This window comes from Dipodomys merriami, unplaced genomic scaffold (assembly GCF_024711535.1).
Source record: "Dipodomys merriami isolate MVZ:Mamm:240054 unplaced genomic scaffold, mDipMer1.0.p SCAF_25, whole genome shotgun sequence".
NCBI lineage: Eukaryota > Metazoa > Chordata > Mammalia > Rodentia > Heteromyidae > Dipodomys > Dipodomys merriami.
This window is the reverse complement of record NW_027203937.1, coordinates 15,878,588-15,891,157: the sequence shown is the minus strand read 5'-3', so window position 1 is coordinate 15,891,157 and position 12,570 is coordinate 15,878,588. Positions and strand designations below refer to the sequence as shown.

Sequence of the window (12,570 nt, the reverse complement as noted above, 5' to 3'; positions counted from 1 at the left end):
TGGTGGCTCATCCAGTAATTCTAGCTACTCAGGAAGCTGAGATCTGAGGATCATGGTTTGAAGAAAATCCAGGGCAGGAAAGTCTGTGATATTCTTATCTCCAAAGCACAAATGAAGCTGTGGCTCAAGTGGTAGAACACTAGACTTGAGCAATAAAGCTCAGGCCCTGAGTTCAAGCCCCAGGACCAGCACCCTTGGAAAAAAAATATCTATTCTGGGTCAGCAGAATGACACTGCTATTAAGGGTTTGTGAGATAAAAATAAAAGCAGAGCCAAGCATGGTGGTGCATGTCTGTAATCTGAACTTGGGAGGCTGAGGCAAGTTCAAGGCCAACCCAGGCAAAGGCAGCCTAAGACTGGTTCAAAATCAAGATACAAATGAAAGGGCTGGGACTATAGCTCAGTGGTACAGTTCTTACCTAACATGTGTAAGACCCTGGGTTCAAACTTCAGTACCAAAACCAAAATCACACAAGCAGTAGCAGTTTCTGTCACAAAAGATCTTTAATGACCTTTTATCGATTCTTTTGTTCATTTGTCCTGTTGGATTTGAATAAACTATAATAACTTATCTGACAGAATAAAGGAATGCCACAGGTAACAGGTTAACCTGGAGGTGATCCAGGAATGAGAGTGTCACAAATAATCACTTCACAGAAGGGTGGCCACAGACCTGGAGAGGCAGAAGCAAGAGACTCACAAAGTTCAAGGCCACCCCTTCCCACTAGACCGGGTACATACACACTGGTTCCCACTCCACAGGAAGAAGTGGCCCCCTCAGCATCTGTGATTGGACCTTAGCACTGAGCCGAGATGCCCAGGAAGACAACATGCATGTCCTGCACTCATTCCCCAGGCTCTGAAGATCAGCCACCGAGGCCAGGAACTCACCCACCTCTCATATGCTGCCACCTCATGACCTCCTGCCCTATGGTCCCGGAAACAGCCCCCGTGGAGTGGCAGAAGCTGGTACTAACTCCCCTTTACATATGGAGAAACTGAAGTGAATAGGATTCCCAGGGGTACACTCAGACTGACTGAACATAAAATACCAGTTAGCATTCTTTCTCTAGTGCCAGGCAGATGGCAGTGCCATAAACTTGACCTTCCCACATAGACAGCCCTGGGGAGAGGGGACTAGGCAAGATTTTGTGCCAACAGCTGGTCCATACAGAGGCCTGGACAGAAGGACAGGCAGAGAGGGAAATCCATGAGCTGCGGGAGGAGGTCCAGCCTCTTTTAGGATGCACAAGCACCTCCTGTTGTCCACAAATATGGGAGTGGAATCCTATTAGAATTCTCTGGGAAACTACCTCTAGGGAATCCTGCCTTCAGGGGAGGGATTTCAGTTATCAAAGTCCACTTGGCCATATATAAAAAGAAACCTGACTCTACCCCCTCCAATCATCCCAGGAGTCTGGCCTGGAAGTTAGTGTCACCCAGGGGCACAGATATAAGTCCTGGGTGTAGACCATGCCTGTTTTCTTGCTCCATGATCTGCCAGCCTGCATAAGCCAATATCCAGGGTCAAATCCCCATCCTTACTGAGCACCAGGCCCTGCCCAAATCAATCCAGGTTAGAGATTCAGGGTGGGTCAGCTAGAAAGCCATCAAAGGGTCCATGTGACATGTGCCTGTGTGTGTGTGAGCAAATGCTTTGGCCTAGGGAACCCAAGTTCCAATTCTAAGATATTCTGTATTGGAAAGCTGGAGCTGCTCCAACACAACAAGCAAGAATAGGACCTGTGCTTTCTGGTCTGAGATCAAGCCTCAGAATGATGGTTTGAGGTTTTTTCTCAAAGCAAAGTTTAAAAGTGAACCCTTACTAGGCAAGAGAGAGAAAAGCAGAGTTGTGGTGGTGGGAAGAGGGAGGGGGCTAGAGATTCAGCCTTTGCCCTCGCCTCAGGTGCAACCACAGACAAAGTTCTGTGGGATTCCAGAGGTTTCATAGTACCTGGTTGGAAAACCACTGTATGTCTGTAGACCATGGTCCCAGGGACCTGTGCTTTACTTCACCTTGGGGTGAGAAAGTGGAAGAGAAAATTGGCAGGATGGGAGGGGGTGCTCCCCTTCCACAAAGCCCCCCTATGAAGGTAGTGGGCAGTGCCCCTGTGCAGAAGAGGGGTAGAGGTGGGGATCTGCCCCCACAGGTAGGCCCCTTCATCCTGGAGGGAGGGCAGGCAAGTGATGGAGCTGTCCCTGGCCAGGAGAATAAAACACCATGCCCAAAGGCAGACTATGAGTGAGGACTAGGGGAGACTCATTTGGTCCTTGAGTTTAAAAAGAAACCTATCAGTCCAGGCCCAGGCCTGTACCCGTAAGACTCTGTGAGTTCAAGATCAGGCCTAGCCCCTTCCTCCTGGATGGGTGCACATCCCCAACCTCTAGTCACTGGCAGAAGAGAAGCTGCCTCTCTGGGTCACAGAAACCACATTCGAGTATCAGTCAGGCTTGGTTGTCAGGGTATGAGGCCTGGGCTTTCCCTGGGCCAAAGGTCTTCCCAGAGGATTGCCAGGAAGCTGGGGCAGCTCTGGTTGATTCTGCATGAAGCCTTCCACTTTGAAGGGAATAAATGGGCAATTTCTACTGCCCCTCATGTTTGGGATTTGATAAAACCATGGTATGAAAGTTCAGCTTCCTGACCTAGGGTCAAGGCCAAGATTTCTGGACCTGAGAGATGGGAGATGCTCCAGGCCTGGGAGTGTCCAAGAGAGCTCTCTCCCCCGTGTTATTTGTGTCCAGTCCTGGTTGCTGGGATTCCTGTCCTTAAGCAAGGCATTTCTGAATAGTTGGGCACTTTCCTCCCAGCTGGGTTCCCAGGCCCAGAGGCTGCATGTCACTTGACTGACATTGACTTAAATGAGAAGCCAGGTGAGAGATGAAGACTGGTAGGCAGTGAGGGCTCAGTGCCAGGTTGGCTTCCTGTGTGACCTTGGTCCATGCCCTACAGTGGCAGAGTCACACCTGGGCAGTGGTTTACAACTTGTAGACTGTTGGCCTCTGACTCCTCTGGGCTGCACAGCAAGGTCTGAGCCAAGCAGGAAAGCATTTCTGCAGCACTTGTTTGGGAAACAGCTTGAGAAGTTCCTCAAAGCCACTCAGCCGGTTGGTAACAGCCAGGACTGATAGGTAGCACTGGGGACTTGCAGGACAGTATTCCTGTCACTGTACTGAGGGAACCAGCTTGTCAGCCACCTTCCTTGAACCAAAAAAACCACAGGAGTCCACTGCATCCTGTTTGGGCTTTGAGGCTAAGATGACCAAGGGGTCCAGCTAAGTCACTTGATCATTTTTCTAGGGAAGTGACCTCTTCTCTTAGTTAGCTGGCCTTCTGCTTGGTGGCATTTCACCCAGGGCATGTTCTTCATCGCTGACCAGATTGGCATCAACATGCCACCCTCATGACTCATTGGAAAGTCCCAGTGTAGGGCTGCTTGGCTGGCATAGGACCCCAAAGGCTCAGTACAGAAAGTGTCAATATTGTGGGCTGGTGCTTGGGGCCCAGTGGAGCTCCCCCACCCTTATACTTCACAGCAAAGTATTCCCTCTCCAGGCTGACTCCAGACAAAGAGGGGCCCTGCAAAGAAGCACTCTGTCATAGCTGGGTGGTATCTGTAAGGACACTCTGAGCCCTCTGCTTCAGGAAGCCCAAACTACTTTGTACTGTATGTGCCACAGCACTGTGGCCCACAACTGTGTAGGAGGACAGCTGGCCAAGGGGCAGGTGACACCCAAACCCACCACAGGTGACTCATAGGGCTGTGCATTCTAGTGTGGATCTGAACCTACCTGGAAAGGGCACTTTATGGAACAGCAGCAGCCATGGAGCCCTAAATGCAAATGGACTCCTGTTACTTCCTCCTAGCTACAAGCTTTCTAAGAACAAGGGGTGAGATGGACCCATCTTTGTGTCTCTGTTGCTGGGCATAGAGCAGAGAAATTGTCAGCAAAGGATGGTTAGGCTAGAATCAAATCAATTTGACCACAGGCCTGTTCAGTCCTGGCTCAGATAACTAGAGAAATTTTAGTTAACTCTTGGATATAACCACAAGATGAGTGGGATGCTCGGGTGAAGAAAGCTCAAGAAGCCAGTCTAGGAAACCCTGTGTATATACTGGAGAAGGGCTTTGCAAGGTAACCCCAAATGCTAAAGAGCTTCCTATCAGCCCCAAAGGTTTCAGAGGAAGACACTGAATAGCACATGATTGCCATGTGCTGTTGGATATCTATTCTGAAGCTGCCCAGGTGAAGTGTAAACTGCACAGAAATCCCTGGCAGGGGTTGGGGCACCTGCAGCTAAGACCCCAGAACTAGCCAGAGTGTGACTGCCCCTAGCTGGGAAGGGGTCCCTTGGGTTGACTGCTGATGAGATTTCGAAGGAGCAGGGCCAGGCTGGTGACTGGCCCATTTCACCAAGGGAGATGGTCACATGCCCCATCCCTGGGAGGTGCTAAGCTGAGAAGTAGTGGGGGACATTTGCCTGGGTAAGCCTTAAGAATGTTTTTAGGGAACTGTGAAGTCTTAAGAGAACCTACCATAAGCGCCCCCACCAAAGCCTTAGCAAGTACAAGCTCAGGCCTTGCAATGTCTAGGCTCCAGAGCAGTGGCTTTGGCTCCAGTTTGGCATCAGGTCACACTCTTGGGCCTGGAGGATAGGCTAGGTAGGTGTAGGCAGTCTCTGCTACCTCTAACACCCAATGAATCCTTTCTGCAGGTGTAGGGAACAGTGAGCAGCTCTTAATTCTACTAGGTAAACCAGATGCTGAAATGCTCATAGTTTTTCAGGAGCCAGAGTTGACAGTTGGGAATCATCTGGCCAAACTCCTTGGTTTTCCAGTGAGGAATGTGCTCATATCCACACAAGTTAGCATCAAAGACCAGACCAAAAATAAATACCTTGAACACTCTACTTTTATCACTTGCCTGTCCTGTTGCCCAGGGAAATGCCCCAACATCAACACCAACACCAATCAATGGGTACTGGGCACCCATGACACTGGGAACTAGAGGGATCCTCGAATCCCCAAGGAAAGAAGAGTAGCAGCCTTCCTTCTGGGACTCCCTTGTGGGGAAGGATCCCCTTTGATGGTGAGGATGGTGATATCAGGCACTTTCTCACCCAGCCTGCAGCCAGCCCAGCCTTGGAGAACAAAGGGCTAAGGGGGACTCCAGCTGCCTCTGGCCCTCCAGTCTTGCTTCCTGAATGGTCATCTTAACTTCACCAAGGAAGGGAAGTAGGGTGGGCTCTCTTCTTTCTACTCCTGCCCCACCTCTGAACGGCCCCTCAGGAAACCTCCCTCAGAGCTTGAGCTTACTGTGCTGGGGCTGGTGTTTGCAGGTGACAGAGAGGGCAGGTGTTTGCCCTCTCTGTGTGTGCATACAAATGAGCCCACACCCCAAACACAAGGAAGCTAAAATGTCAGAGCCTGACCATAACCAAAATCTAAGATAGTTCACCCCACTCGCCTCCATCTAGGAATATCTGCTGATAAGAAAGTCCGTTGCTTTTTCTCCATTCCTGGGCTGTATGCATCTTCACCAATGTCACTATCAAGAAACAGGGACAAGGACAATAAAGGCATGGAGAATATAACCACAGTAGGGCCCTTCCAGCCAGAAAGGGTGGCCTTCAACACTGTCACCTTCTAACTGCCAGAACTGTCACCACCTGGGACCACAACCATCTCCCATGTCCTGAGCCCCATGCCCATCCCTTCATACCCCCAAGCCCACCATCACTGTGTCCCATGTGTCCCACCCTCTCCTTTTGGCTCCATTTCCAGCCAAATCCTCCAGGCCAGGGCTGTGGGAGTGAACATGAAAAGGGGGATGGACAGGTGACTGGAGAGGGGCAAAGGTGGTTTGCTGTGGTCCTGTTGGCATGGTGACATGGGGCCAGTCCTGAGGCCAGAGGCTCATCACTGGGACTTAGAAGACCACCTTCTGGGGAAGAAACACCCCCCCCCGCCCTCTGTGATGGTGGGTATGAGGCCCCCTGGTAGAAACTGGAAGAACAAAGGGGAGGGGGAAGAAGACGACGAATAAGTATCCGAGTGCAAGAGTGACATGGAGCTGCCCAGAGGAAGGGCAGGCTCCAGTCTATCTGGCGTTGAGGTGTGGAGAGCCGGTCCCATCCTCCTCTTCCTCCTTGTCATCCTTCATGCCTTTCAGTCTCTGGCGGGCAAAGTCCTCAAATACAATGTCGTCATCACTAATGGGAGAGACAAGGAAAATGGGGCGTGTTTCCAGGGGTAGGGATGGCAGGGAGAGGCAGAAGGACCCAGGACAGAAGTACTCTTTCTGAGATGTCTGACCTTTCGGGGTGATCATGGTCAGAAAGGCCTAGCAAGCCTAGACATAGATGCCTACCAATGTCCGTGGGGACAGTCACATATGGATGTATGGGGGTTGTGAGAGGCCAGAGTGGGTTACAAGCTGGATTCTCAAGCCACAGGGTTGGAAAAGTGAGTCAATTCTGCATGTCAGCTGGGGGGGGGGAGGGGAGGGCAGGCAGAGAGCATGGCTCTATGGCCCAAGGAAGAAATTATTCCATCCCCACTGTGAGAGGCCAGGCTGCTGGGATTTCACAGCATTTTTTGACTCTCCCAAGAACGGACCCAAGAAACCCTTTTGGGTTTCTGCTCTAGCTCACTTGCTACCCCAAGGGACCCTGAATAGGACAGGGGCTGGGGTAAGAAACACAGGTAGCTAGAAGAAAAGGGGTGGCAGGGTGCCCGAGTGGGGTTACAGGAGGAAGAACTGCTTCCCTTCTCCCACAAAACATTTACATTGAGGATCCAGCAGAGCGTGCTGAACCCCCTGAAGCCCCAGTGGAGTTCAGCCAACTACACGGGCATCCTCCTGGGGTGACTTGAAGCCTCTTATTGGAGATTCCCAAGAAACAAGAGAAGGATATTTCTCCCTCCAGCTCCAAAAGCCACGGGGCCCTGGAAGTGATTCCTGCTGTTGGCTGAGGTCCTCTCCCTCTGGCCACTGTTCAGTGTCCCGATGGCCCGCCATCACAGGGGAATCCACATCAGGTCGTCCTCAGGAGTCAGAAGCAAGACCCAGACCCACTCCCACCCACAGCCAGATGGGCCTGGGTGAGGAGGGAGTGCAGAGCCCAGGACCCCAACCAGCCCTGTGCCAGTCGAGCAGGCGCTGTGGATGGACTGACGGACGTGCAAGGATGAGGGAAGACAGACCCCACCAAGGCAGGAGGAAGAGGAACAGGCACCACCGAGGGTCCTTCAAGTCACATGCAGGCAAGCAGGTTGCTGAAGAGGTGAGCAGAGGTGGCTCTCAGCAGGCAGGTTAGACCAGCTGCTCCTCAGGGGTTAATAAGCATATATGCAAATGAACCATCCATCCCGCCCTCAGGCCCGCCCCCCAGGCATCCGCTTACTTGGTGTCAAGTTCTATGAGATTGGTGTCTACAGGTGCCTCGCTCTCTGGAACTGAACACAGGGCAATTGGGGTTTGCAGGGTTAGTGGGGGGTGGAGGATGGGGGCAGGAGTGGGTACAAGTGGGACATGTCCTCATCCTGGGATGAGCAGGCTAAGATGGGAAGGGCACAAGAAGGGTGGGAGTCTCTCACAGGTCTTAGAATCTCAGAACCTCTCAAATTATCTTAAAGGTAGAGTCTGCAGGCAAGAGAGGGCCCAGCATGCCCATTGCAAGCCTGAGGACCAGAAGAACTTCTTACTTCCTGCTCCATGGAAAGATCTCCAACATCCATGTTTCCTGCTTGGTATGCTACTGGCTCATTTCTGAAATCCTAGTTTCTCAGGAGGCTGAGGTCTGAGGATCCTAGTTTGAAGCCAGCCCAGGCAGGAAAGTCTATGAAACTCCTATCTCTCTCCAGTTTACCAAAAAGTCAGAATTGGAGCTGTAACTATAGATGTAGAGCAGTAGCCTTGAACAACAAAAGAAAAAAAAATCTAAGAAATAATGCCTTGAGGTTAAGCCCTGGTTCTGGGAAGAAAAAAAAAAAAAAGGAACAAACTTTAGACGACCATATTTTTAGTTTTGGGAATTTGGGGGTTTTGTTTTGCTTTACATTTTAACCTTTCTGAATTTGGAGTGTATTTTACAACTGGTGGCATTTCACAGTCTAATTATATGAGCACTATTAGGGGTCACGATATAATGTCCCTTTTAATGAAATAGTCTTAGGTTCAACTGAATACAAGCAATATGCATCCCTTGTAAAACTTGTGGGGTGTGCAGAGCATCCTATCATAAAGCCTCTTTCCCTACAACCAAATAGGGCTCAGCTCATGCTGGATACTGGGCCAAAGTGCTCTGCTCTCTGCTCTTTCCCAAGGAGAAAGAGCACCATAGCTCACTGCCTCATAGTGAGGCCAGAAGCAAACAGGAGTTGTGAGTCCCACAAAAGCTCCTGGGGAGCTGAGGAAGGGGTGGCACTGGACCAAGGCCCAACCCAGAAGGAGTGGGGTGACAAGCTGGTGGAGAAGAGAATTCATTGTAGGAACCCCCCACCTCAATGACCCACAGATCCTGCTCACCTTCCCGATGTGGGGGCTCCTCTTTAGGCTTGGGGTGCATCAAGGTAAAAGGCAGTTCCACAGCCACATCACTGAAACACAGATCCAAACCTGGTGATGAGCCTGGAGCTAAACATCAGGATGAGATCTTCCCACTCTGACTCTCTAGCACCTGAGATGGTTCCTGCAGAACTGCTCAGGTGACCTTAGAGCCCTGCCAAGATCATCAGGCTCAGGAGGGAACCCAAAGCCCAGTGCTGGGACACCATGTGCACAGTCTGACACCTTGGGGAGGGGAAGGAGGGATTGAAGGAAAGATCTGGCCATTGGCCTGGTGCTGCTGAACTGTCCTTTTCTGTCCTTGTCCTTGACAGACAGACTGATAACAAGAACAGACGGCTATAGGTTGCTGACTCTGAGCCAAGGACTGTTCTAAACCCTTCTTTGAAGTAACCCTCATCCTCACAGCAACCTTATTATCCCCAATGTATGAAGTGGGAAACTGTGGTATAAGAAGATTAGTCTCTTGCCTAAGGCTGCACAGTTACTAATGGTAAGTGATGGAAGATTCTGGTTCCTGAATTCACCCCACCCCACCTCCTGTGGCCACCATCATCACAGCAGAATTCAGACTGAGAAAAACAGCCCTGGACACTCTTCTTGGCTAGAGGTGGCCTCACCTCATCCCATGAGACCCTTCACTCTCAGGCTCTGAGTGCCACATCTTAATGATCTTGTGGTCTGGGCATGGCTGTCAAGGGGCAAGTAACATAGAATGGAGTAGCCAGGGACAAGCCAGCCATGCCACTCTCACAGAGAGCATGGTACATGTCTGAGAATCACTGAACTCATCTTGAACATTGCGCTAACACCTAACTTTTAGAACCCACTGGGACTTCTAGGGGATGTAGATAAACAAGCTTTCACCTGTCAAAAATAATTATGTCCCCTTAATGGGGACATGGTAAGGGAGAGCTGTCAAAAAGTTGTCAAAGCGATTTGGCTTTTTTTTTTAAAGGTTATTATTCCAAAAGGAGCTGCTTCTTCAGTTTTGCCTGGAAGAGTGAGCCATCTGATGAATGCTGGTAGCATCTGATGAATGCTGGTAGCATCTGATGAATGCTGGTAGCATCTGATGAATTCTGGTTATAACCTTCACTATGACTGCATAGGATATGGCCAGAAGATTCTAGACCCAAACCTTTATCAGGCTGGGAGAAATAGAGAGCAGATGTGCTTCTGATTCCTTCTGGGATTCTAGCACAAGCCTGTTTACAAGTTTAGACTCAGATTTTGCCGAGTTACACTGAATTGAATTGATTTCCAAATGGACCCCTGATTGCTTTGGGTACATAATATTGCTGTCTTGTGACAGAAAGCAAACAGCCATCTGTGAGACATCTGCATTTTTGAAATGTATGTCCATTGGGCTGGTTACCAGGGAAATCTTGTCTAGAAAAGCAAAACTTCCTAAGGGGCCATCTTTAGCAACACTCAGCCAGCAGGGATTTCTGGTCAGTGTATTAGTTTGACCACCATAAAACCTGCACTTCCCCTGAACATCTTAGAACTAATGATCAGTCATTCACTGGGCCTTCCTGCAGGCCATTCCCCAGACTACTGCTATATATAAAGGTCCCTGTCACCTGAGTGGAATAGAAGAATAGGGTAGGGTATTTGACGTCAAAGCTCAGTCCCTAGAGTCCACTGGGAAATGCTTTGAGCCCCAGGTAGGCCTATAATCCAAAATGACCACTAGATTCCTTCTAATCCAGTGCTCTGTGGTACTGGTCAGCCAGGCTAATGGTCCCTGGTCCCTCCAGGAAAATGAGTCAAGGAGGACAAAGGAGGGACTTTACCTGGATGCAAGATCTCCCAACAGGCTAGGTAGGTCAGAGGAGGCAGGAGAAGTGGCCAGGAAGAGTGCAGAGCGAAAGAAAAGAGAAAGCACGTTTATTCACCACCTCTGCTGCTCCAAACACAGCAGACCCGAGACACGCTCCCCACCCCTCTGTGGCTCTGACCACCCACTCAGGGCAGTGACTTAGCATCAGCCTGCAGGGACTGAGGTGCAGGCCCAGCTTAGCAAATCCCTGGACCCTAGGAAGCCATTGTCAAGATAAAGGGGTTCTTGGTCTAACGTTTTGTTTTTTCAAGCATTCCATAGACATGTGTCAACTAAATGAGGGGAAAAAAAAAACCTTAAAAATTAGAAAGCTTAACTAGTGTACAACATGTAGCCCTGGTAGAGGGGGAGACAAGGGGTTTACTAAGCCCCCATCCAGCTATGCTCCAGAGCATGGAATACATCTGGTCCAAACTGCACCCCAGCACCTGGCTGAACAGTTGAGGCTGCGGAGGAAGAATGAGGAAGTAACTAGGGAACTGTCTGGGCCTCTGTTTCTCTGTCTATAAAATAAAAATGTCTGCCCGTCTAACAAATCCTAATGCAGCTGTGCGATTCTGAGTCCCTTTAGCTGTTTCCTCAGCTTGTGCAAGAGTGGGGATGGGTGCTGTGCCCGACCTGTGCGGAGGTGCATGGCAACCCCTGGGCAGACAGCACAGACTAAAAATGCCATCCACTTTCCCTCTTTGCTCCATCCTCTGCACCAGGTACAGGCCTAGTAAAGAGAAGGAGGAAAGAGGGAGGGAGATGGGGGAGAAGGGGACACTGAGGACCACGAGGAGAGGAGGGGGGGAAAGGGAGAGGAAGTCGTAGGGAGGAGGGAGTGGAAGGGAGAAGAGCAGGAAGTCTTCAGGTCCCATTCCTCCTCCACAGGTGGATTCAGCTAAAAGGTCAAGCAAACAAGCCAGGTGCCGCCTGGCCACGCACGTATCTCATCCTCGGTATTTGGGAGGCTGAGAATGAGAGGATTATGTTTTGAGGCCAACCCCTGACAGAAAAGTTCTCAAGACTCCCTTCTCAACACATTTCTGGGCACAATGGCATCCCGGGCATCCTAAGCTGAGATAAGGAGAATAGTGTGCCAGGTCAGCCTGGTTCAGAAAAGTCTGCAAGCTTCCATCGCCATGAGGGAAGCTGGACCATTTTATCTTTACCTGGACAAAATAGTCCCTACTGGACAAGAAGCCTAAAAGAAGGACTGCCACTCAGGTGAGGATCTGGGCGGAAAGTTGAGATCTTAAAGCAACCAGCAAGGGAGGTGGAGGGTAGAGGGGAGACAGAAGAGGAGGGATGGGAAAGCGTGGCGTATCAGTGATGTACCAGTCTTAGAAGCATGAGGCCCTGAGGCCCCGAGTTCAACTTCCCAATACCACTACAAAAAAAATTTTTTTAAGGGTCAGGCAAATAAGTAGAAGGGGGCCTCTATACTCGGGGTTCCACTCTAGGGCTGGCTGGAGGACTCACCCTCCTCGAGACACCACCAGCTTCACTTTCACTTTGTAGGAAACGATGATCCCCAGGATTTCACGGTTGGCACCTTCCCTCAGCCTGCAGGGCGACAGGGAGAAGCTGTCCTCCAGGCTCACTGGTGAGCAAGACATGGGCAGTGGGGTGGGAAGATGGCACTCGGGGACGGGGGAGGGAGGCGAGAAAGATAAGCGGAGTCCCAGGGAGCTGGGACTCAGGCTCTGAACTCCACAGCTGCCATGAGGTGTCCTGGCTGTATGACCCTGGCCAGACCCCTCCCAGCCTGGCTCCACTCTGCCACAGATTCACAGCATATGCCCACTGGGCAGAAAGGGCCAGGTTGGAAAGAGAATATTTTTGGTCAGTCATGGGGCTTGAACTCCATGCCTGGACGCTGTCCCTCAGCACTTCAGCTCAAGGCAAGCACTCTACCACTTGAGCCACAGTGCCACTTCTGGTTTTCTGGTGGTTTACGGGAGAGAAGAGTGTCTTGGACTTTCCTGCCTGGCTTGGAACGGCAATCCTCAGATCTCAGCCTCCTGAGTAGCTAGGATTAGAGGCATGAGCCACCGGGCCCTATGGGAAGGGTATTTCTGAGGAGGTAGGGCTCCACTGGGTCTGGTGCACAGGAAGGACTTGAACCCAGGTAGGTAGATGCGTACCCTGTGCAGGGGATGATGACAATAGTC

The 12,570-nt window shown here is 50.7% G+C and overlaps 1 protein-coding gene across 5 annotated transcripts in view; it reads right to left on the bottom strand.

The window, feature by feature from the left end:
- Nucleotides 1-481: 481 nt before the first annotated feature.
- Nucleotides 482-12,570, bottom strand: part of Arrb1 (arrestin beta 1) — an 80,495-nt gene continuing 68,406 nt past the window's right edge. For 3 of the 5 annotated variants that reach the window (XM_070034998.1, XM_070034999.1, XM_070034996.1), the window contains exons 12-16: nucleotides 11,879-11,962; nucleotides 10,368-10,391; nucleotides 8,530-8,600; nucleotides 7,406-7,457; nucleotides 482-6,211 (exon numbers count right to left, since the gene is read on the bottom strand). In XM_070034998.1, coding sequence (XP_069891099.1) covers nucleotides 6,100-6,211; nucleotides 7,406-7,457; nucleotides 8,530-8,600; nucleotides 10,368-10,391; nucleotides 11,879-11,962 — 343 coding nt within the window. In that variant the 3' untranslated portion in view covers nucleotides 482-6,099. The remainder of the gene's footprint in view (nucleotides 6,212-7,405; nucleotides 7,458-8,529; nucleotides 8,601-10,367; nucleotides 10,392-11,878; nucleotides 11,963-12,570) is intronic. The other 2 variants (XM_070035000.1, XM_070034997.1) reach the window with 1 other exon arrangement.